The sequence below is a fragment of the Pipistrellus hanaki genome (assembly GCF_964339955.1).
Source record: "Pipistrellus hanaki genome assembly, chromosome: 5".
Lineage (NCBI taxonomy): Eukaryota > Metazoa > Chordata > Mammalia > Chiroptera > Vespertilionidae > Pipistrellus > Pipistrellus hanaki.
The window spans coordinates 81040627-81060753 of NC_140507.1; the positions used below are offsets into that span (position 1 = coordinate 81040627).

Consider the following 20127-nt stretch of genomic DNA (forward strand, 5'->3'; position numbering starts at 1 on the left):
GCCCTAACCACATCTCTCCCCTGATAGTACCCTCCTCAAGGTTCCCCATCACCCAAGTCCAGCAACAAACCATCCCTTCCACTGAACTCCTTTATTCATTCAACAAACAGCCCAGAGTCCCCTCTGTGCCCACCCTGCCCAGCCCCCATGGAGCCTCCAGAACAGAAGAGACAGCTGGTGGGTCGGCACCTCAGCCCCTATGGTCAGCAGGAAGCACAGGCTTTGCGGGTGCAGTGGGAGCACACGAAGGAAGGCTACGGGGAGGTGACTGACAGCTGGGGTTTGAGAGGTGAATGCAGGTTTTCCAGGGAGGCTAAGTGGCAGCAAAGCCTTGCAGGCAGCTGAGAAGGTTTGGTGGGGCTTAACCTGCACAAGCCACCGCAAGTGGGCTCTGCACAGCCGAGGAGCCAGCATTTGGAACTGGGGCCCAGAGAGGGGAAGCAACCTGCCCACTGTCACACAGCAAATAAGTGGCTCCAACGAACTCTGTCCTCTGAGCTTCCTCACTGTCGCCGTGATGTTCCCTCTGCCAGGAATGCCTTTCCTTCCCTCAGCTGCTGAAAAGCTCCTGGCAGAGTCATCAGTGTATAATCCTCTGATCAAGAGAGAAAGGCCCCAGTATACAGGCGGGGAAACAAGCCCTGGGGTACAGTTAGGGTGGACGGGGACCCCAGCATCTCCTGGCCCTTCACACAGTCCCAGTCACACTTGCTCTTCCAAAACGTAAATTTCCAACCAGAGCAGCGGCTCCTGTCCTTGGCTTCCTCCAGTGAGAGCAGGATGGGCGAACAGAAGCCTGCGCTCATATATATTTAAAGCTACACAGCGTCCCCACTGGAAACTAGTCAGGGAAGGCATTCTCTGAGAGGATGGGGAAATGGGAGGAGCTTAAATGTGGCCCCGCCCCTCTGGGAGCAGGGCTCAGCGGCCCCATTGGGCCGTCTGTCTTGAATATTTACAAGTTCCAAAAGCCTCGAAGCTGCCTCCCTGGCTCCACCAGCCAGGGATGCCCCCCAAACGCAGTGTCATTTGACTCATGGGGGTCTCCGTGAAGCAGGTGGCAGCATCCTGCCCAAACTCGCGAGGTCCGTCCATGGCGACAAGAACCCAGAGGTGCGGGAGATATAAGAACCACAGTGAGTGAGGGTCTCCCTCCAGACACGCAGGGAAGCTGTGCATCTCATGCTTCCGGACGCTACCCGCGACTTGCACTCCACAGCGCCTCCAGCTGGGGGCCCAGGGTGCTGAAGGATGGGCGGTCTTGTGGGCTAGGAGCCCAGCACAGCTTCATGAGCTCATGAACCTGGAGGGGGAGAGAGGAGGAGGAGGAGGAGGAGGAGGAGGAGGAGGAGGAGGAGGAGGAGGAGGAGGAGGAGGAGGAGGAGGAGAAGGAGACATCAGGGTCACAAGGCAGTGGTGGGAAGGACATGACTCTTGTTCTAAAATATACTTAGACTCCCTCCCTCCCCTGCTCCAAAGCCTCCCATGGCTCCCTAAGGGTCTCAGAACAGAATTTCACGTTCCTCTGCCTCCGTCCCTCCATCACTCCTCCCTTCTCTCAGGCAGCCACACCGTTATTTACACGCACCAAGCTCCTTCCCACTTGGGGCCTTTACAGCTGCTGATTCCTCCACGGACGGGCTCCTCCTCTTGTACCACCTCCTCTGAGAGGTCCTCCCTGGCCATCCCTCCCTGACCACTTCCCCGTTCATCTCTTTCCCACCACCTCTTTCTTTTTCTTTTTAAATATTTGTGTTGATTTTAAGGTTGAGAGGAAGGGAGAGGGAGAAACATCCATCGGCTGCCTCCTGCACGCTCCCTGCTAGGGATCAAGCCTGCAACCTGGGCATGTGCCCTGAGCCCGGAATTGAAGCAGCAACCTTTCTGTGCGCAGGATCATGCCCAGCCAACGGAGCCACCATGGGCAGGGCCCCTCCAGAATGTTCCCGCTGGCTTCCGCTGGTGACTGGGAGGGCCCTGCTGAGTCCCCAGCTTCAGAACACAGTCGTGGCTCCACATCCGTGGCCCAAACAAATTAATTTATGAATGACCAAGTGCCTGGCAGAAACTCGCACAAAAGTTGTGATGATCGCCCTGGCTGGTATGCTCAGTAGTTAGAGCGTTGCGCCATGCACCAAAGGGTTGTGGGTTCAATTCCTGGTCAAGGGAGTGCACCGGGAGTGCAGGTTTGATTCCTGCCCTGCTGGGGTACAGCATGGGAGGTAACCAATTGATGTGTCTCTTTCACATTGATGTTTCTCTCTCTCTCTCTCCCTCCCTCCCTCCCCCTCCCTTCCTCCCACTCTCTCTAAGAATCAATGGAAGCCGAAACCGGTTTGGCTCAATGGATAGAGCGTCGGTCTGCGGACTGAAAGGTCCCGGGTTCCATTCCGGTCAAGGGCATGTACCTTGGTTGCGGGCACATCCCCAGTAGGGGGTGGGCAAGAGGCAGCTGATGGATGATTCTCTCTCATCGATATTTCTAACTTCTATCTCTCTCTCTTCCTCTCTGTAAAAAATCAATAAAATATATATTTTTTTAAAGATCCATAAAAATCAATGGAAAAACTTGCTCTGGTGAGGACTAACAAAAACCACAAAGCTGTGGTGATAAACATGAGCCCCGCGATTTGGGCTTCCCCACCCTGGGAGGCACTGCCGTCTCCCTTTTGGATGTGGGCCACTGTGGCTCTGAATCCGCTCAGCCTCACGCCCCCGCGGAGCTCTCCGCCGAGAGACCAGGCGGCGGGGAGACGCAGGGGGGCCAGCGGGCTGGCCCAAGACACCGGTGTGGGAAACGGAGCCAGTTCCTCCGAGCACTCACCTCAGCAGGGCAGGCTGGAGGCGCAGGCAGCCTCTGGCCCTCGGCCAGCAGGTCCAGGAGGCGGCAGAGAGCCGGGACATCCCGCTCGCATCCCATCATCCGCAGGAACTCCTGGGCCAGAGGGAACGGGTGATGGGGGGAAGAGGGGAGCAGGTGACTGGGGGTGAGCCCTCCTGCAGGGAGGAGGGGCTCACTCTGGCGGGGGTAGGGGAGGGTCCTCTGTGACGGGAGGGCTGCCTGAGGGGAGGCGGCCGGCCTGGTGAGCGGGTGGGAGACGGAGGGTGCCAGGGCTCAGGAGGCCACTCACCGCGGAGGGGCTGCAGCTCTTGTCGCTGTAGGTGAACAGCTCGTACAGAACAACCCCGAAGCTCCAGACGTCTGACTGGCGCGAGAAGATGTTGTCGGAGAGGGACTCCGGGGCGTACCTGGAGGGGGCAGGGCGCCTTAGGGTGAGAGTAGGGGCCGAGGACAGGAAAGGAGCAGCAGGTGGGCTACACTATAGGAAGGTCAGACCCCAGCTCCAGGCTCAGGTCCCCTGACTGTGGGATGGAGCTCAATCTGTGGCCACAGGCCGGGACCTGGGGGCGGGGAGGGGGTGTTGGGGGGAGGTGGGTGCTGTCAACTCTGTGTTGTGGGGACGGGATGGGCCAGTGCTGAGGGGGCGGGGCCAGTGCTGAGGGGGAGGGGCCAGTGCTGAGGGGGCGGGGCCGGGGCTGAAGGGGCGGGGCCGGGGCTGTGGGTGGGGCAGGCCTAGGGTGGGCCCAGGACAGTAAGGAAAAGGGGAGAAGGGGCCAGATCAGAGCAGGGGAAGCATGGGAGGGGCCCGGATAGAGGAGAGGAGAAGCAGGGACCAGGGCGGGCTCAGGGTGCAGCTGCCGCTGTGGGCGGGACCAGTGCCCTGGGAGGAAGGGGGTCTCCAGGGAGGGAGGAGCCTGTGGGGAAGAGGGCCGGGCTGAAGCGGGTTTCCCACCAGAAGATGGGGCTTTGGCCCGGTTCCCGGACAACGTAATATTCCTTGTCCAGGGGCAGCAGCTTGGCGAGGCCGAAGTCAGCGATCTTGACGTGCGTCTCGCTCTCCACTAGGATGTTGCGCGCTGCCAGGTCGCGGTGCACGCAGCGGCGGGAGCCCAGGTACTCCATGCCCTGCGGCCGGACATGGGGAACAGAGTGTGACTCAGCAAGGGTCCCCGAGCCTGACCTGGATCCAGCCCCAGTCCCAACCCAGATCCCAAGCCTAACCCCATTCTGCCCCATCCTACGCTCCAGTCCTGACCTTAGCCCGAACCCAACCTCACCCGCCAACCAGACCTGGACCCCAAGTCAGCTTTCCCAGGCTCCTCAGACTCCCACCCAAGGCCAGCCGGCTGGGCCCGCAGGTCCCCGGCTTCCCGCACCTTGCAGATCTGCGAGGCGTAGAGCAGCAGGCGGCCAGCGTCCAGGCGCGCCCGGTGCCGCTGCAGGAAGTCGCGCAGACAGCCGCTGGGCAGGTACTCCATGACCAGGCGCAGGCTCTGGCGGCCTAGGAGGTGGGGAGGCGGAGGAGTCACCCCGGGCGCAGCTCTCTCTACTCCCTTCCCCATTCTTCCCCCTGTTCAGAGTGGGACCTTCCTGGACTCAGTATTGCTTTCTACAAAGCTAGAAGCTCAATGCTTGAAATGTGGCGGCTGTCGCAGCCCTGGCTTAGTCAGGAAGGACATCCGGTCTAATTAGCATTTTATAGACTCGAGGTCTGGTGCACAAAACTCCTGAGGGAGGGGCTGTGGGTGGGGCAGGCCTAGGGTGGGCCCAGGACAGTAAGGAAAAGGGGAGAAGGGGCCAGATCAGAGCAGGGGAAGCATGGGAGGGGCCCGGCCTGCACCTTCTCCAATCTGGGACCCCTCAGGGGATGTCTGACTTCAAGTTTAGGCCCAACCAGCAGTCAGACATCCCTCTCGCAATCCAGTACCACTGGCTCCTAACTGCTCACCTGCCTGATTGCCCCTAACTACTCTGCCTGCTGGCCTGCTCACTCCCAACTGTCCTCCCCTTGCTGGCCTTCTTGCCCCCAACTGACCCCCCACTGACCTGATAGCCTCCAACTGCCCTCCCCTCCTGGCCTGATCACCCCTAACCACCTCTGCCTTGACCACAATTCCTTGGCTTTGTCCAAAAGGACATCTGAAAGGTCTCCTGGAAGGCCTCCCAGTTTAATTAGCATATTACCCTTTTATTAGTATAGATAGATCGGAAGGCAACCACTCTTATTGCTGAAGTCTCTTGAATACTTCCTACCATGTATACTGACTCACTGACACCATCATGACCCATTTTTCAGGTGGGAATATTGAAACTCAGAAAAATCACCGTCCAAGGCCAGCCCCGGGGGCAGGGCTGGAAGCCATCGCGAGGAATAAATAACAGTGCCCACGGCACCCGCTGGGGCTCCCAGACTCCCCCAGAGCGGCCCTAAGGGGTGATGAGGAAGTGGGCTTCAGAGTACCCCGTGGGGCGGGGTGCACCTGGGCCGTAGCTGACCCCACGGTACTTGACAATGAAGTCGCTGTGCAGGGCCTTGAGGATCTGGATCTCCCGCTGGAAGTCCCTCTGCTGGTCCGGCCCGCTGTGCTGCAGCTGCTTCACCGCCACCAGGGCGCCCGTGTTGTCTCCCAGCGGGTCGTAGCGGCACAGCTCCACGCTGCCGAAGTTGCCCTGAGGGAGAGCAGGGCTGGTGTCTGCGCCCGGTGCCACCCTGCCCACCCCAGCCCGGCTCGGCCCACCTCACCTTCCCCAGCTGTGCAATGTACTTGAGGTGTCTCTCCTCGAAGATGGTGGGGTCCTGGCAGGCGTAGAGCTGGGCGCCATTCCACAGCCCATCGTGGGGCGCCAGGGCACCAGGTGTGGGGTCCGACAGGAGCTCATAATCTGGGGGCCGCAGACAGGGATCTGTTATGTGACCTCAATCTGCATGCACACCCTTTCTGTGCACGTGGCCGCCGCAAGCCAGAGGGTACTGTGTGGGGCTGAAGCAGTGCCCGCTGGGCCCAGGCAGGGCCCTCAGGCAGGGCACACCCTGTGCAACCACACGTGGCTATGGGCATTGAAGGGCCTTCCCAGACTCCACTGGCGTGAGCTGTGGTCACATGACTGAGCTCAGACGGATGAGGGTGATGCACTCTATACCCCTCCAGGCCTGGCACGTGGAAACCTAGAATGGGACCCTCCACGCTCTTAACCACAGAGGACCCGACAGAGGCCTGAGGTCCGGGGGTGGGTCCACAGAGAGGTGCCTGTGGGCCCGGACACCACCCTCACTGAATGAGAGCTACACTCCCAGCATGCTCAGCCTCGAGCTCAGGTGCCTGTTTGTTACAGCTGCCGTCAAACTGACCGTTACAGCGGACGGTTACAGGACCCACACACCCATCTTTCTAGGCACACCGATGGGGCTCTGCTCCCACGGGGCCCCATACCACAGGCAGGCGCTGCCCACCCCGCGGCCCGGGCAGCACCTGACGTGATGAGGTTGTTCAGGTCGCGGATGACGGCGCGGAAGGAGGGCCTGTGGCCCGGCTCGTAGGCCATGCACTGTTGGATCAGCAGGGCCAGCTCCATCCACTTCGGGGCAGGCAGCTGCTGCCGCTCCTCGTAAAACTGGAGCTTCTGAGGATGGAGGGAGGAGCCAGTCACCCCGGTGCCCCCTTGGGAGGCCCCAGACCCACCCACCCTCCCCAGGCTGTCCAAGGGGAAACGCTGACCTTGGAGGGCTCCAGGGTGCTGATGGGCATGGTGACACCGCTGAACACCTCCCAGACGGTGGCCCCGAAGCCCCACTTGTCAGCTTCCAAGCCAAGTGTCCGGGCCTCCTGCAGGCACTCAGGGGCCACCCAGGGGATCCTGTCAGTGAGCACTGGGGGGGAGGGGGGAGGAGATGGCAGCAGGGGTCACTTCCTTGTCCCACGAGGCCCTCCCCCCTCCCCCAGCCCTCTGCACTTACTCTCCAGGCTGAGCACCGTGGGACTGACCCCGGGGTCGCTCAGCTTGATGAAGGGCGGGCTCCCGTCAGTCCCCTCCCGAGCCAGGAGCACCTTCCGGGCGGAGACATTGCCGTGCGGGAGGCCTTTGTCCTCCTAAGGGGGCCGGGCGTGCGGGAATGCCAGGGAAGGTTTGATGGGTGACTATGCTGGCTGCTGACTGCTACACACCCTGCACAGCCCAGCTGGGCTGCTCAGGCCACACTCTGGAATCTTCCCCAGAACACTGGCAGCCTGACTGGCTTCCTCTAGCCCACCCCCTATTCCCGGACAATGGCATTCCCCTTCTCAAACGCTGCTCTCCCACCCGGAGGCTCCCCAGTGGCTCAGGATAAGGTCAGAGGACCTCAGCCTGGCGTTCAAGGCCTTCTGAAGCCCAGCCCTTGTGACTTCTGCCCATGAGCTCTCTCGCTCTCTCTCTCTCTTTCACACCTACACACACACACACACACACACACACACACACACACAATCTCCTGCCAAGCGGACAGAATGGTGCCCCCAGAAGTGAAACACACCCTCTTCAGTGCCCGGCCATGGCTCAGGCTGCTCCTCAGCCGGACACGCCCCCCTTGCTTTCTCCTCACGAGGAACTCCAACTCCCCCTTCCAGGCCCCCGCTTCCCCCCTACCCAGCCTCATGGCTCACTGCTCCCCGATATCCAGACAACCCGCTGCCCCTTCCTCCGCTCTGGCATCTCTGAGCCTGTGCATAGGCTTTGCCCTCCGTCTAAGATGCCTCCTCTAGCCACACTGCTCCCCATAGCCCTGAGCCCGCCCTCCACGCCCCCTCCCTCTGGGAAGGGAGGACGGAGCAGGCAGAGGAGCACTCACCAGGTAGTTGAGAGCGTAGGCCAGCTGCTTGACCACCTGGAGCTTCCAGCTGGCGGGCACCAAGTGGCCGCACTTGCGGAGGTACGTGTCCAGGGCTCCCAGGTGGACGAACTCCTGCACCATGACGCCTGGTGGCCGCACAGGGGAGGGCGGGGCTGCACGGTGGGCGACAGGCTCCGCCTCCACTCCCCCTCAGGATTCACCACACTCTGTGCTCCGCCTGTCCCCTCCCCTGTCCTCCATCCTCACCCTGCTCCCCTCCCACCGCCCCTCCTCCCTCCTCAGAGCTCTCTGCCTGGGATGCCCGGCAGGCCCTGAGCTCTCTGTATCTCACACCCAGCCCTTGGTGCATTCGGTGTCTTCTGCCTAGAACACCCCCTTCTCTCCCTCCCCTGACTCCTCCTCATCCTCACCGCCCACACCATCGCCTCCTCTCCGAGCCGTGTGGGTGCCTCTGGCTGCCCTGGCGCCCTGCGCTGTCCCCATCCCACACCATCACCTGTCATCTGGCCGGCCCGGCACGCTCTCGGCCGTGCACCAGCTCCCGGGATGAGCTAATGGGTGGGATGGAGGCTTGGGGAGGCAATGGCCCTGACCCAGTTGCAGAAGGGCGGACAGTGAGTGACCTTGGAACCCAGGGCTGGCTGGACATGGCAATGGGGCTGGGTGTTGGTGGAGCCTGGAGTGGCGATTGAGGGGTCTTTGTACGTGAGGGGCCCTGGATGTGTATCCCTAACGCTGCCATGGAGAGGCTCCGGGAGGCGGTGGGGTGGGGGTGGGGGTAGGGCACGGGGTGTCTCTTACTGTCTCCGGCCATGCACACGCCATGAAGCAACACGAGATGCTGGTACGACACTTGGCTCATCAGACTCGCTGCTTCCAGGAATGACTGGGGAGGTCAGGAGGGAGAGAAGATGCCTGGGTTCCTCTCACTCCAGTTCCGACCAGCGACCCCACACTTACAGCTCACACACCTGCCTTAGGAGGAGGCCTGGCCCCCACTCTTTCTGGGCCTGGGTCCCACTGTGAGTGGACACTGCACTCCATAGTATAATTTTCTGATGGCGGCCGGAAGTGCGCACTGTGGTCTGCCTCCAATCTCTCACAGGTAAGCGGGAGGTTTGGAGGTTAAGCAAGGCCTAGCCCCTCTGATGCCTCCATCACACCACTCCCTGTCCTTTGCACGCTCCTCTCTAGCCCACTGGCCTCCTCACTGGTCCTCACTGGTCCTCCTCACTGGTCCTGCTCGGTCCCGCCTCAGGACCCTTGCACTGGTTAGCTGCACTCTTCCCATTGGGATCGGCGTTCCCGCCCTCTTCCGTACTTCATCCTTTAGAGACGCTGTGGCTACAGTTCTGTGTTCTAAAACGCCTCTGATCCCGTGACCCTCTCTGCAGCCAGCCCTGGCCCCAAAGGCTGGTCCCCACCCGCTCACCTCCATGCAGTGCTTATGTTTCGCGTCCAGCACTTTGAGCAGCACCTCCGTCTCCCGAGGCTCCCCATCCACAGTCTCGTGGCGACAGCCCCGGTAGATCTTGGTGAAGGACCCGTGACCCAGGTTCTCCCGCTGGAGGGTGAGGGAACAACAGGAGAGGCCAGTAAGGGGAATCCCGACCCCATCCCCCCCCCCCCCCACCCCTCTGGCCTGAGCAAGGCACGGGCACTGGCCCCATGTTACAGATGCTGAAGCAGACGCACAGAGAGGTTACATCACATGCCTGAGGCCACACAGCAGAGAGGGATGCAGACCAGGTCTCTGACTCCAGCGGAGGGGTCCCCGTCCACCCCCGTTCCCTGAGGCTCCTCACCCACTCCAGGCTGTCCGCGGCGATCTTGTGAAATGTCATCTGACTCAGCTGGCACCCCGCGTGGGGCTGGACAGGGGACGAGGTGGGTGGGCTGCAGCCTCTCCGGACCACAATCAGGTTGGACTTTTCTACGAGGCGGGGGGGTGGGGGAGGGGGTGGAGAAAGAAAAACCAGAGGTCAGAGGTAAAAGGCCCTCAACGGTTCGCTCACTTCCTGTCTTCGTTTGGAAGTCTCCCCAGGAAGCCGGCCCTGCGGTGAGGACGGCAGGGCACATGGTTCACGGGAGAGGAGACTCCTGGCAGCCCCCGAGGTGAGAAAATAGAGAGGGCAAGGACCTGGGGGCTCAGGGTGCCAATGAGCAACCAGCTCTACTGTAAGGTGACCAGATGTCCCGATTTGGGGCGGGACAGTCCTGATTTTTAACAATTTGTCTCGCGTCCTGCGGCGTTTTTAAAAAAGTCCCGATTTTTAATCGGGACTTTTTTAAAAACGCCGCAGGACGCGAGACAAATTGCTTTTTTGTTTTTTTAAAAATATATTTTATTGATTTTTCACAGAGAGGAAGAGAGAAATAGAGAGTTAGAAACATCGATGAGAGAGAATCACCGATCAGCTGCCTCTTGCACACCCCCTACTGGGGATGTGCCCGCAACCAAGGTACATGCCCTTGACCGGAATCGAAGCCGGGACTTTTCAGTCCACAGGCCGACGCTCTATCCACTGAGCCAAACCGGTCCCGGCGCGAGACAAATTGTTAAAAATCGGGTCTGTCCCGCCAAAAGCGGGACATCTGGTCACCTTACTCTATGGTCAGCCTGTCTCCGTGTTGCCCCGGTCTCCACAGAGCCACCCCATCCCAGGGGTTTGTCTGAGAGAGAACGCACCCAGAGGGGAGGGCGAACGATGGAGAGAGATGAAGTGCTGGTGACCTCCCTCCCTCAGAGCCTGGAGTCCGCTGTGCCTGAGACTGTGATCCACCCCACAAGCCAACACATCAGCGTTTCTTCCCTCAACCACGTTGCATTTCCTGCCACTGGCCGCCCAAGAGCTGCGACACACGGAGGAGCAGGGCCCCAGACCGACTCCTCCGCTCAAGGGAGAGGGCGGGCTCACCTTTGGGTCTGGGGGGGCAGCAGAAGGTGAGGTTTAGGGCAACCCCGTCCACGTGCAGACCACCGTCCCAGCAGGCCGCCAGGAGCTCCCGGAGACTGCTGTGGGGCCGGCCCAGGCCAGCCAGGGAGAAGGCTCCTGTGGGGTCGCACCGGATGAGGCATCCCTTGTAATTGGGGCCCAGCGGGGTCTGCAAGGAGGAGTGGTCCCTGAGTGGGAGCAGGCAGCCCGGGCCACGCTCTCTCCCTCTTTCTTGAGCACCACGGCTCATCTTTTTTTTTTTTTTTTTTTTTATATATTTTATTGATTTTTTAACAGAGAGTAAAGGAGAGGGATAAAGAGTTAGAAACATCGATGAGAGAGATACATCGATCAGCTGCCTCTTGCACACCCCCTACTGGGGATGTGCCCGCAACCCAGGTACATGCCCTTCACCAGAATCGAACCCGGGACCTTTCAGTCCACAGGCTGATGCTCTATCCACTGAGCCAAACCGGTTTCGGCAAACCACGGGCTCATCTTGATCTCCAAGCCTTTGCACATGCTGGTTCCCTCCACTGGGCACGTCTTTTCCCTTCCCTTCTTCAGGAAGCATATGCTCACACGCCTTTCAGGACGAGACTCAAATCTCTCCTCCTCCAGGAAGCCCTCCCTGACCTCCTGGCTCCCGGTGGTGGACCAACCTGGACACACACAGTGAGGAGGAAGCTGTCGAAATCCTGGGGGCTGCGGCGGAGAACGTAGGACCCAGGGAGGGAGCCTCCAGTCTTGAGCTTGTTGATGGCAAAATCCAGGCTTGGGGGAAGGTGGGAGGGAGCCACGTTTGCAAGACAAAGAGATGGAGGCAGAGGAACCAAGCACTATGGTCAACCTGGCCTCTAATTCTGGTCTCTGGGATCCTCACCAGGTAACATTCCCTCTCTCCCCCCCACCCCATGTAAAATGGACCAAATGATTAAGCAGGAGGAAATGGCCTGGGGTCCCAGACGTCAGAGGGAGGGACACGGTTGGTGGCCTGGGCGCAGAAAGGAGACCCAGTCTCTTTGAGTGCTGACTATGCACCAGTGGCTGTCCAGCACTTGACCCCTTGTCCAGGGCTGAGGAAGGCGAGGACATTGAGGCACCAGGAAGGGGATTGACCAGGGTTTGGACCTGGTTGAACAGGCTGCCGAGGGCGGCGTGTATGGAAGGCCGGTCCTTACGTGATGGGGCCGTGGCACTGCTGCGCCACCTCCTCCAGCAGCCGCGGCGGCGCCACCTCCTTGCAGAAGTAGTGCTGGGAGTCCGTGGTCAGCCGGAAGTAGCCGTCCACAAGCGCCACGAAGGACAGGGAGGCCGGCAGCCCGGGGAACTCGGCCTCCTGCGAGGGGCCGGGCAAGGGCCGCGTTAGCGCCTGCGGTGGTCCCCGCTCCCGGGTAAGTCGGGAGAGGGAAGACTTCCCGCACCCACCAGGATCTGGTTGTCCGTCCTGGTGATGGTGACCAGGCGATGCTCCCCAGCGGGGCCAGCGCGCGGGGCCTGCTTGATGCTGATGTCCACGATCTCTGGAAAGTCGCAGAAAGGCTGGAAGACCTGGGAGGGAGGAGGTGGAGGCCTGAGGGCGGGAGTCCGCTTTCTCAAAGCCCCCAAACTTCTCTTGGAAGCCTGAACTCCAACCGACCCACACAATGAAGTCCATTCCTCTCCCACCTCGCTCCTGCCAAGCCCTCCTCTTCTGTTAATCACACCCCTCTCGACCCCTTCCCTGCTCATCCTCAAATTCCCCCCACCTTGCCCCTGCCAAAACCCTCCTCCATCTCTCAGTGGGAACCTTCCCTGAACCCCCTCTACTCCTCCCCTTGCTTAGCTCCACTTTATTTTCCCGCCTCTCTCAGTCCAGTCGGAAGCCCCGCCCTTAGCCCCGCCTCCTCCCTGTACCATTGGTTAGCTCCGCCCAACCAGCGCCCTCCCTCTCAGCCCCGCCCATTTTTCTCACTCCCGCCTCCTCACTCAGCCCCGCCCCTCACTCTGCTAGCCACTGCCTGAGCCCTCCCAGTCCCTCCCCCAGCTTGGGCCCCACCCCAATAGCACCGCCCACTTCTGGCCCCGCCCTCCTAGGCCCCGCCCTCGCCGCCGGCCCCGCCCAGATCCTGCGGGCACCTCCTGTGTCCCTGGGCTCCAGGCAATGCCGCTGCTCCCGGCCACGCGGAGCAGCCCCTTCGCGTCGGGACCGCCAGCAGACCCGGGGAGGCCCACGAGGAAGGTCTCCGTGGCCCTCGCCAAGTCCAGTCTCTCCAGGTCCATGATGTATTTGGCCATAAGCGAGTGTCTGTCAGCCTGGCAGGTGGCCACGCGGTGCAGGGCCTGGCGCACCCGCCTCCGGATGCGCCTCCGCGTCACGAAGCTCAGGCCCTGGATCAGGTCGCGCAGGCCAGGGGGCAGGCAGGTCTTGTAGCTGTGAGCGGAGGGGGGAAGGGGGAGGACAGGACGGGACTCTCAGCCACGTGAGGCAGGGACTGACAGGGACACACCCCCAACCCAGGCTTTAGTTGAGGGGCTGTAGTGTGGCCTGTCTGCAGGCATGGGGACACCCTCAGGGGCATGCAGGGGAGGAGGGCCTCAGCGTGGTGAAGGCCATTGGGGCCCACGGGACAGACAGGGACACAGGCAGGCCTTTGGGGGCAGGAGGCAGGGCCCTGGAGCCTCAGTGGGGCATGGGACTGGGTTGAGGCCTGAGTCTCACTGCAGGCTTGTAGGTAGGGAGCCCTCTGGGGTTCCTGAGCTCTGGGATGCCCTGGTGGAGCCATGTTTGCGCACTCCCAGCTGGCAGCTGGGCACCACAGTCCGGAGGCCCTCACCTGACGGTCTTCAGCAGCTCCTCCGGCCGCTGGGCCTGCTCACAGGCCATCCGAGCCAGGTCCAGCACTGCCAGGCTGAGACATTCGCCCTGCTCCTTCAGGCTGAGGCCCACCGGCAGGCGGCCACTCACCAGGTCATTGCGGTGCTGGGAGCCAGTCACAGCCCAACTGTGAGACCTGAGGTAGCCTGTGGACCCCCACCCCTGGGCTGACCCCCGCCCCTGGGCTGACCCCCGCCCCTGGGCTGACCCCTACCCCTGGGCTGACCCCCGCCCCTGGGCTGACCCCCACCCCTGGGCTGACCCTGGCCCCTGGGCTGACCCCCACCCCTGGGCTGACCACTGCTCCTGGGCTGACCCCCGTCCCTAGGCTGACCCCCACCCCTGGGCTGACCCCCACCCCTGGGCTGACCCCCGCCCCTGGGTTGCCACAGGGAGGATCAGCCAAGGCCACCCCTGAGGTTGCTCTGCAGGCCCCCAGCCCTGGGCCAGGCCCCACACGGACCCCTACCTGAGCAAACAGGTATTCCAGGACTGGCAGGTCAAGGATGGCGCTGGCCAAGTCCTTTCGAAGCCCGAAGCGATGACACGTCTCTAGCCCAAACCAGTTGGGGAAGTAAAAGCTGTGGAGGGGAGGGGAGAACCCTGGAGTGTGGGGTATTGGCCAGGAAGAGGGGCGGGGGGGGGGGGGGGGGGAGATAGAGGACTGTGCCAAGACCTCACAGGGCCCAGGGTGTGCCAGTGAATCGCTGTGTGACCTTGGGCAAGCCATCCACCCTCTCTGGCCTCAGGTTCCCTACAGTGATCACACCCTCCCTGGAGCACTCACTGTGAGGTACAGGGAAATGATTCGTTGTAGGATCACTGTTTCAAACTCCCATTTCCTAAGCCCTCCTCCGCCAAAGGCATCCTGCAGGCAGTGCAGGGGGGGCGGGGGGGGGGCGGGGAGAAGTGCTTCCTACCGGAGCCTGTAGACCAGGACCTGGGTGCCCTCGTCCTCCACGGAGAAGATGTGGCTCGGGGGGAACCAGCAGGACAGGTCCTCCAGCGCCAGGGCAAAGAGGGGGTGGTACACCGGCAGGATGCCTGAGGGGAGGCCCCCGTCAGCGCCCTCCTGGTCTCCATCTGTCCCCTGCAGCCCCCACGCAGGGCTACAGGGCTCCCTGGCACCTTCAGCTATGGCACTGCGCCACCCCAGCTCACACTCACTCACCATCTTCTCAGGCTCTCTCCCCCTCTCCCCAGAGTGTCTCTCCCCTGTACTCTCTACCTAGAGAATGATCAGCCGTTTTCCCTCCTGTGCTATCACACGCCATTCCCTCCTCCTCCCTTACCAAACTCCTACGCATCCCTCAAAGCCTCAGGCCCAATGCTGACTCAGGCTGGCAGCTATTCTAGCTCCCAATCCAGGACCCTCACTCCCACCAATCCCTCCGGCCCCGCATTTTTAAGGGCCCACTCACCGCTGGCCTTGGCGGCCCGAACACACAGCTCTTCGGCTGAGTGCTCCCCAAAGGAAAAGGTCAGGCGCTGAGGAGGCCCGGGCCCCCGAGGGGGCAGCAGCAGGTGCAGGGCGCCGGGCTCGGAGGACGAGAGGCTGTAAGAGCGCTCAGGGATCAGCGGTGTCTCTTCACCGGGAGGCGCCATGAGCGCAGCCGCCTGGACAGAGAGAGGCAGGCCTGAGTTCTGGGCGGAGGGGCAGGACCACATAGAGTAAAACGTTGACAGAACGGGCTAATTTGGGTGGGGGGGGGGGGGGGCGTCCGTTAAAGCCAAAAGTCCATTATGTAATAAAGTGGGTTTTCTGAATGTGTACGTCAAAAAATTGACAGCCAAAACCGGCTTGGCTCAGCGGATAGAGCATCGGCCTGCGGACTGAAAGGTCCCAGTTCGATTCCGGTCAAGGGCATGTACCTTGGTTTCAGGCACATCCCCAGTGGGGGGTGTGCAGGAGGCGGCTGATCAATGTTTCTCTCTCATCAATGTTTCTAGCTCTCTGTCTCTCTCCCTTCCTCTCTGTAAAAAAATCAATAAAAATATATGTTTTTAAAAATTGACAAATTAGATAGTTTACCTGTTTCTGCTTATGTAGACACACTTGTGTAATTACAACTAAGTCTGTATGGCCCCGGCCAGGGTGGCTCAGAGGTTGAGCACTGATCTATGAACCAGGAGGTCATGGTTGGATTCCAGTCAGGGCACATGGGTGGTGGGCTGGAGCCCAGCAGGGATGCGTGCAGGAGGCAGCCGGTCAATGATTCTCTCTCCACATGATGTTTTTATCTCTCTCCCCCTCTTCCTTCCTCTCTGAAATCAATACAAATATATATATTTTAAAATTAAGTCAGTAGGGCCGAAACTGGTTTGGCTCAGTGGATAGAGCATTGGCTTGCGGACTGAAGGGTCCGGGTTCGATTCCGGTCAAGGGCATGTGCCTGGTTGCGGGCACATCCCCAGTAGCGGGTGTGCAAGAGGCAGCTTGTCAATTCTCTCTCATCGATGTTTCTAACTCTCTCTTCCTTTCAGTGAAAAATCAATAAAATAAAATAAAATAATTTTTTTTAATTAAGTCGGTAGGGACAGTTTAATTTTATAGAAAAGTTTTCTACATCTATTGCTGTAACTTTACATTTATGCTGAGTAGGTCTAGTAAAGGCACGCGTTCGCCAGGCACAGACAGTAAGCTAACGCCCAGGGCGGGGTGGCTTGGGGCACAATGGAACCCTGGCCTCTGAGGAAGTCACACCAACAGACAGCAGAGCCAACACGTGAGGTGGTGTGACCACGTGCTGGTCAGTCCCTGAACACCGTTTAGGAGCCGCGACTCCTGGATTTAAACATGTAAACTATAGCTGTAGATATGTAACATTTATTTATGTCAGCGAAATTATTAGTGTGGTTTTTTTTTTCCAACATATGGTCTATTCGCTAAAATTTGTTAAAAATAACAATGAACCAAACCTAGCTGGTTTGGTTCAGTGGATAGAGCATCGGCCTGTGGACTAAAGTCCCGGGTTTGATTTCGGTCAAGGGCATGTACCTTGATTGCCGGCTCAGGGCTCGTGTGTCTCTCTCACATGGATGTTTCTCACTCTCTGTCTCTTCCAATCCCTTCCACTCTCTCTAAAAATCAATAGAAAAAATATGTTGGGGTGAGAATGAAGCAAAAATAATAAAATAACAGTGAATTAATAACAAAAAAACACACCTGTTAATTTAATTATTAGCAAGTCTTTGTTAAAAGCATTTTAAAATTAACAGGGTATTAATCTTCACATACAGACCAGAAATTTTGTCCATTGTAGCCCAAATCTGTTCAATCAAGCTCCACAAATGGTTTACTGTACAAACCTCCTCGATTGGGAAGGGGGTGAGGGGTGGGAGTGGGGGAGGAATAGAGATACTGCTGGGTGAGGTAGGAAATCGGCAGGAAAAAGAGAAAGAGAGGGACAGAAGTACACAGAGAGAACAAGGAAGAGCTGGGGAAAGGGGGGGGTGGGGTTCTGAGTATGCAAGGTGGGTGAGGAGCCACAAGCCCCCAGGCGAGGTCTGTGCTGGGGGCTGGAAGATACTCTGCACCCAGGTTTGTGTGAACTCACACCAAACGCTCTTGGTAGTGCCCAAGGCAGACATCTCCAGTCCATCTGCAGCCTCTCTTGCCCCCTCCTCCAGCCCCCCGCCCCACGAAGGCAGGAGCAATTGATCACAGATGTACAGATTTGCCAACCAGGAAGCAGGTGGGTGCTGGCCTTTGCACTTATGGGTTTACAGGGGCAAGGATGCCCTCACTCCCTGTTGGAGGGAGTGATGCTCAAGCACTTCTGGCTGGAAGCTTCTGCATCTGCTGTGACTCATGCCCAGGGGGAGACCCATCTGATGCCTCTGCCCACGGAGTCTCCGTGTCTGACTCACCACCGTCTAGGTCTCTATCACTTCTATCACTGAGCCCCTCAGGGCATCTCAGGCCCCAGGAGTCTCTCTCTCTCCCTCTCCCTCTGTCACCACTGGGGATCCCCAGAGCTCGGGGTACCTGGCTGGGGGAAAGTGAGGAAAATCAGGCAGGTGGTCAAGACCCACTTAAACTGCCCTGGGTTAAGAAGATACAAAGAGAACGTTGGGGAAAACAAAATAATAGTTTTTTTAAAATGTTACAAAATAACAGTAGGGAATGGGGGTAAGAGGGGGCAGCAGTAATGTGTTTGTCACGCACTCAGAATAACATCCTGGGGCTGGGATAGATGAAGACCCCAGGCTCTGGGTTCAAATCCCAGCCCCGCCCCCCCATGTGACCCTTCCAGGGCTCCCACCACTGGGTCTCTCTGTCAGCTGTGAAATGGGCTGACACCTCACCCACCTCCCTGAGGGGGTCCCCTGAGCCACCCAGGGGTGTCAGCCCATTTAATTTGCAGTAACGGACTCAAACCTCAGCGAGCAAGCACCGGACAAAGGCCAGCCAAAGCAGACAGGAAAGTCCCCTGGCAGGTGGCTTAGTGGTTCCTGTCCGGAGGGAGGCTGTGGTAGGGACAGGACTTTGCCCTAGAAACCCCTCCGCGCCACCAGCTCCCAGGCCAGTGATGGGAACATTCACAGCCCCGGAGCCTGGGTCCCCGTCACCCCACCGAGGGGCCCACGGTCCTGCTTCTAACAGCCACCCTGGTCTTACCCGACTTTGCACTTTCATAAAAACGAAATCACACAGCATGTCTTCTCTTTAAAATAAATCTTAAACAAAAACAAAACAAAACAAAACAAAAAAAACCCACACGATTGTTTAAATATCGAAAGTGAAAAAAAGGAAAACTCGGAGGTGAACACCCAGGGTTTGGAGGAGGAGAAAAATGCCCCTGTTTTGACACCAAAATCCCCACCTGCTGGGTCACCCCAGGCTCCGGACAGGAACTGGTCCCCGAAGCAGGTACAGTGATCGGCACAGGCTCCCAGAGCTGGGCTGTGGAGCCCGTTTTATGCCCGACACAGCGGAGGCCCCAGAGCCAGGGCTTCCCGGCGTCCAAGCTCACAGCACTCTCGCAGCCTCCCTCGCAGGCCTGGAGGCAAACTTGCCCTTGCTGTCACAGGACCCTCCACGCGCCCTGACATCCCCAGACATAACCATGCACCCAACCCCTCCCCCCGGCCCGGCCAGAGCCTGTGGCACCACCAGATCTTACCTGGCAGGCGGGACCCTGGGCCTGCGAGGGGAGGCAGAGCCGGTGGCAGCTGGCAGCGGGAGGAAAGTCCCTCTGGGCCCCTTCCTGTGTGGGCCCCTCGGCTTCCTGAGCGGCTGTCACTTACCGAAAGTCACCGCCTGCGGGGGCCGGGGGCGGGGAGGCGAGAGGGCCCAGCTGGGGAGGGGCAGACATTTCCAGAAGCCCGAACGGCAGCGGGCCAGGCAGGGGTCTCGGTCCGCTAACGGCAGAACTAGAGAAACGGGGACTAGTGCTCATGGTAAGAAACACGAATCGTGTTCGGTTAACCGTGATTGTTAACGGTGATGGTTCTGTGCTGGTTGGAGAAAGCGCATTCTAACCGGGCTGAGCTGTCCGCCCTGGGTCGTGAGGACTCACGTTGGAAGGCAGTCCATCTCCTTTCCGGAGAACGGCCCGTCCAGTCTCCCCCTCTCCCCCTCCCACAGCCGCCCAGGGCACCGCCCTCTCACCCCTCAGCCCGCACGGCCTGTAATCTGACCATCGTCCCTTACTCACTCCCCCATGCCTGCAGTTCTTCCTTTCCCGGCTAATCTTTACCTCCTCCCCAGGGCTGATGGGGAGGGATGGAGCAGATTTTCATGGGTGACCCGCTGCCCCCCCATATGCCGGCGTTATTAGAATAAACACGCATGTCTGATGTAACCCTGTGTCTGCTCAGGCGGTGACAGGCAGCCGGGACTCATTGGTTGTCCGGTGAGGACAGAAGGAGCCACATGCTGACCTGACAAGCTCAGGGGAGGCCTGTGTGGCGGTCTTGCCAACTCAGAGACCTAAAATAACCTCAAAAGATGGTCTGAAAATTAATTTTTTTAAATATTTTATTGATTTTTTTTTTTTTTTTTTTTTTTTTACAGAGAGGAAGGGAGATAGAGAGCTAGAAACATCGATGAGAGAGAAACATCGATCAGCTGCCTCCTGCACACCCCCCACTGGGGATGTGCCTGCAACCAATGTACATGCCCTTGACCGGAATTGAACCTGGGACCTTTCAGTCTGCAGACTGAAGCTCTATCCATTGAGCCAAACCGGTTTCGGCTGAAAATTAATTATTTAACTGCAAACAGGTTATAGTGGGTAGTCATGTCCTAGGCTGATATTTTTCTGACAAAGATCAATTTAGATCTTTCCTGAACCCATTTGCCTTTTTGCCTCTAAGATAACGTATCTGTGAGATGTCTGGGTAACTTGTAACTTCCCTTTTTCTGGAGCCCCTGGGGCACAATCAGATGTGGTGGGCACCAGGACTGATACCACAGATTCCTTCATTATCATGTTAATTGTTCCTGTACCCACCTAAGTATGTGTCCATCATTTTACTTTTTATCCAGTCCCAGGGGTTACCCACCGATTTGCTTTCTCCCGCCTCCTTAATCCGTCACCAATGAATTTCAGGTAACCCACCTATGTCCCTCCTTTGATTGCAATGTATATATAGAAATGTATCCCGCCATTCTTCGAAGCATTATCTCAGTCCATTGAGGTTCTGCTTCCCGGCATAC

The 20127-nt window shown here is 59.1% G+C and overlaps 1 protein-coding gene across 3 annotated transcripts; it reads right to left on the bottom strand.

Annotated features, from left to right (window-relative positions):
- Positions 1 to 76: 76 nt before the first annotated feature.
- Positions 77 to 18692, bottom strand: JAK3 (Janus kinase 3). 3 transcript variants are annotated; one of them, XM_084885843.1, is made up of 25 exons: positions 18590 to 18692; positions 16462 to 16544; positions 14885 to 15080; positions 14384 to 14507; positions 13933 to 14044; positions 13423 to 13568; positions 12725 to 13019; positions 12035 to 12157; positions 11788 to 11945; positions 11269 to 11380; positions 10589 to 10775; positions 9476 to 9603; positions 9103 to 9234; positions 8472 to 8556; positions 7668 to 7795; positions 6798 to 6930; positions 6559 to 6710; positions 6313 to 6463; positions 5586 to 5725; positions 5323 to 5512; positions 4219 to 4343; positions 3795 to 3967; positions 3132 to 3249; positions 2825 to 2935; positions 77 to 1303 (listed from the first exon to the last, which is right to left on the bottom strand). In XM_084885843.1, the coding sequence occupies exons 3-25, from the start codon at positions 15066 to 15068 to the stop codon at positions 1196 to 1198; spliced, it is 3315 nt and encodes a 1104-aa protein (XP_084741969.1). In that variant the 5' UTR covers positions 15069 to 15080; positions 16462 to 16544; positions 18590 to 18692; the 3' UTR covers positions 77 to 1195. The 3 variants fall into 3 exon arrangements, with proteins under 3 accessions (XP_084741969.1, XP_084741970.1, XP_084741971.1); XM_084885844.1 differs by lacking the exon at positions 18590 to 18692 and adding an exon at positions 18290 to 18497; XM_084885845.1 differs by lacking the exon at positions 16462 to 16544 and having other exon boundaries at positions 18590 to 18613.
- Between the last annotated feature and the right edge of the window lie 1435 nt (positions 18693 to 20127).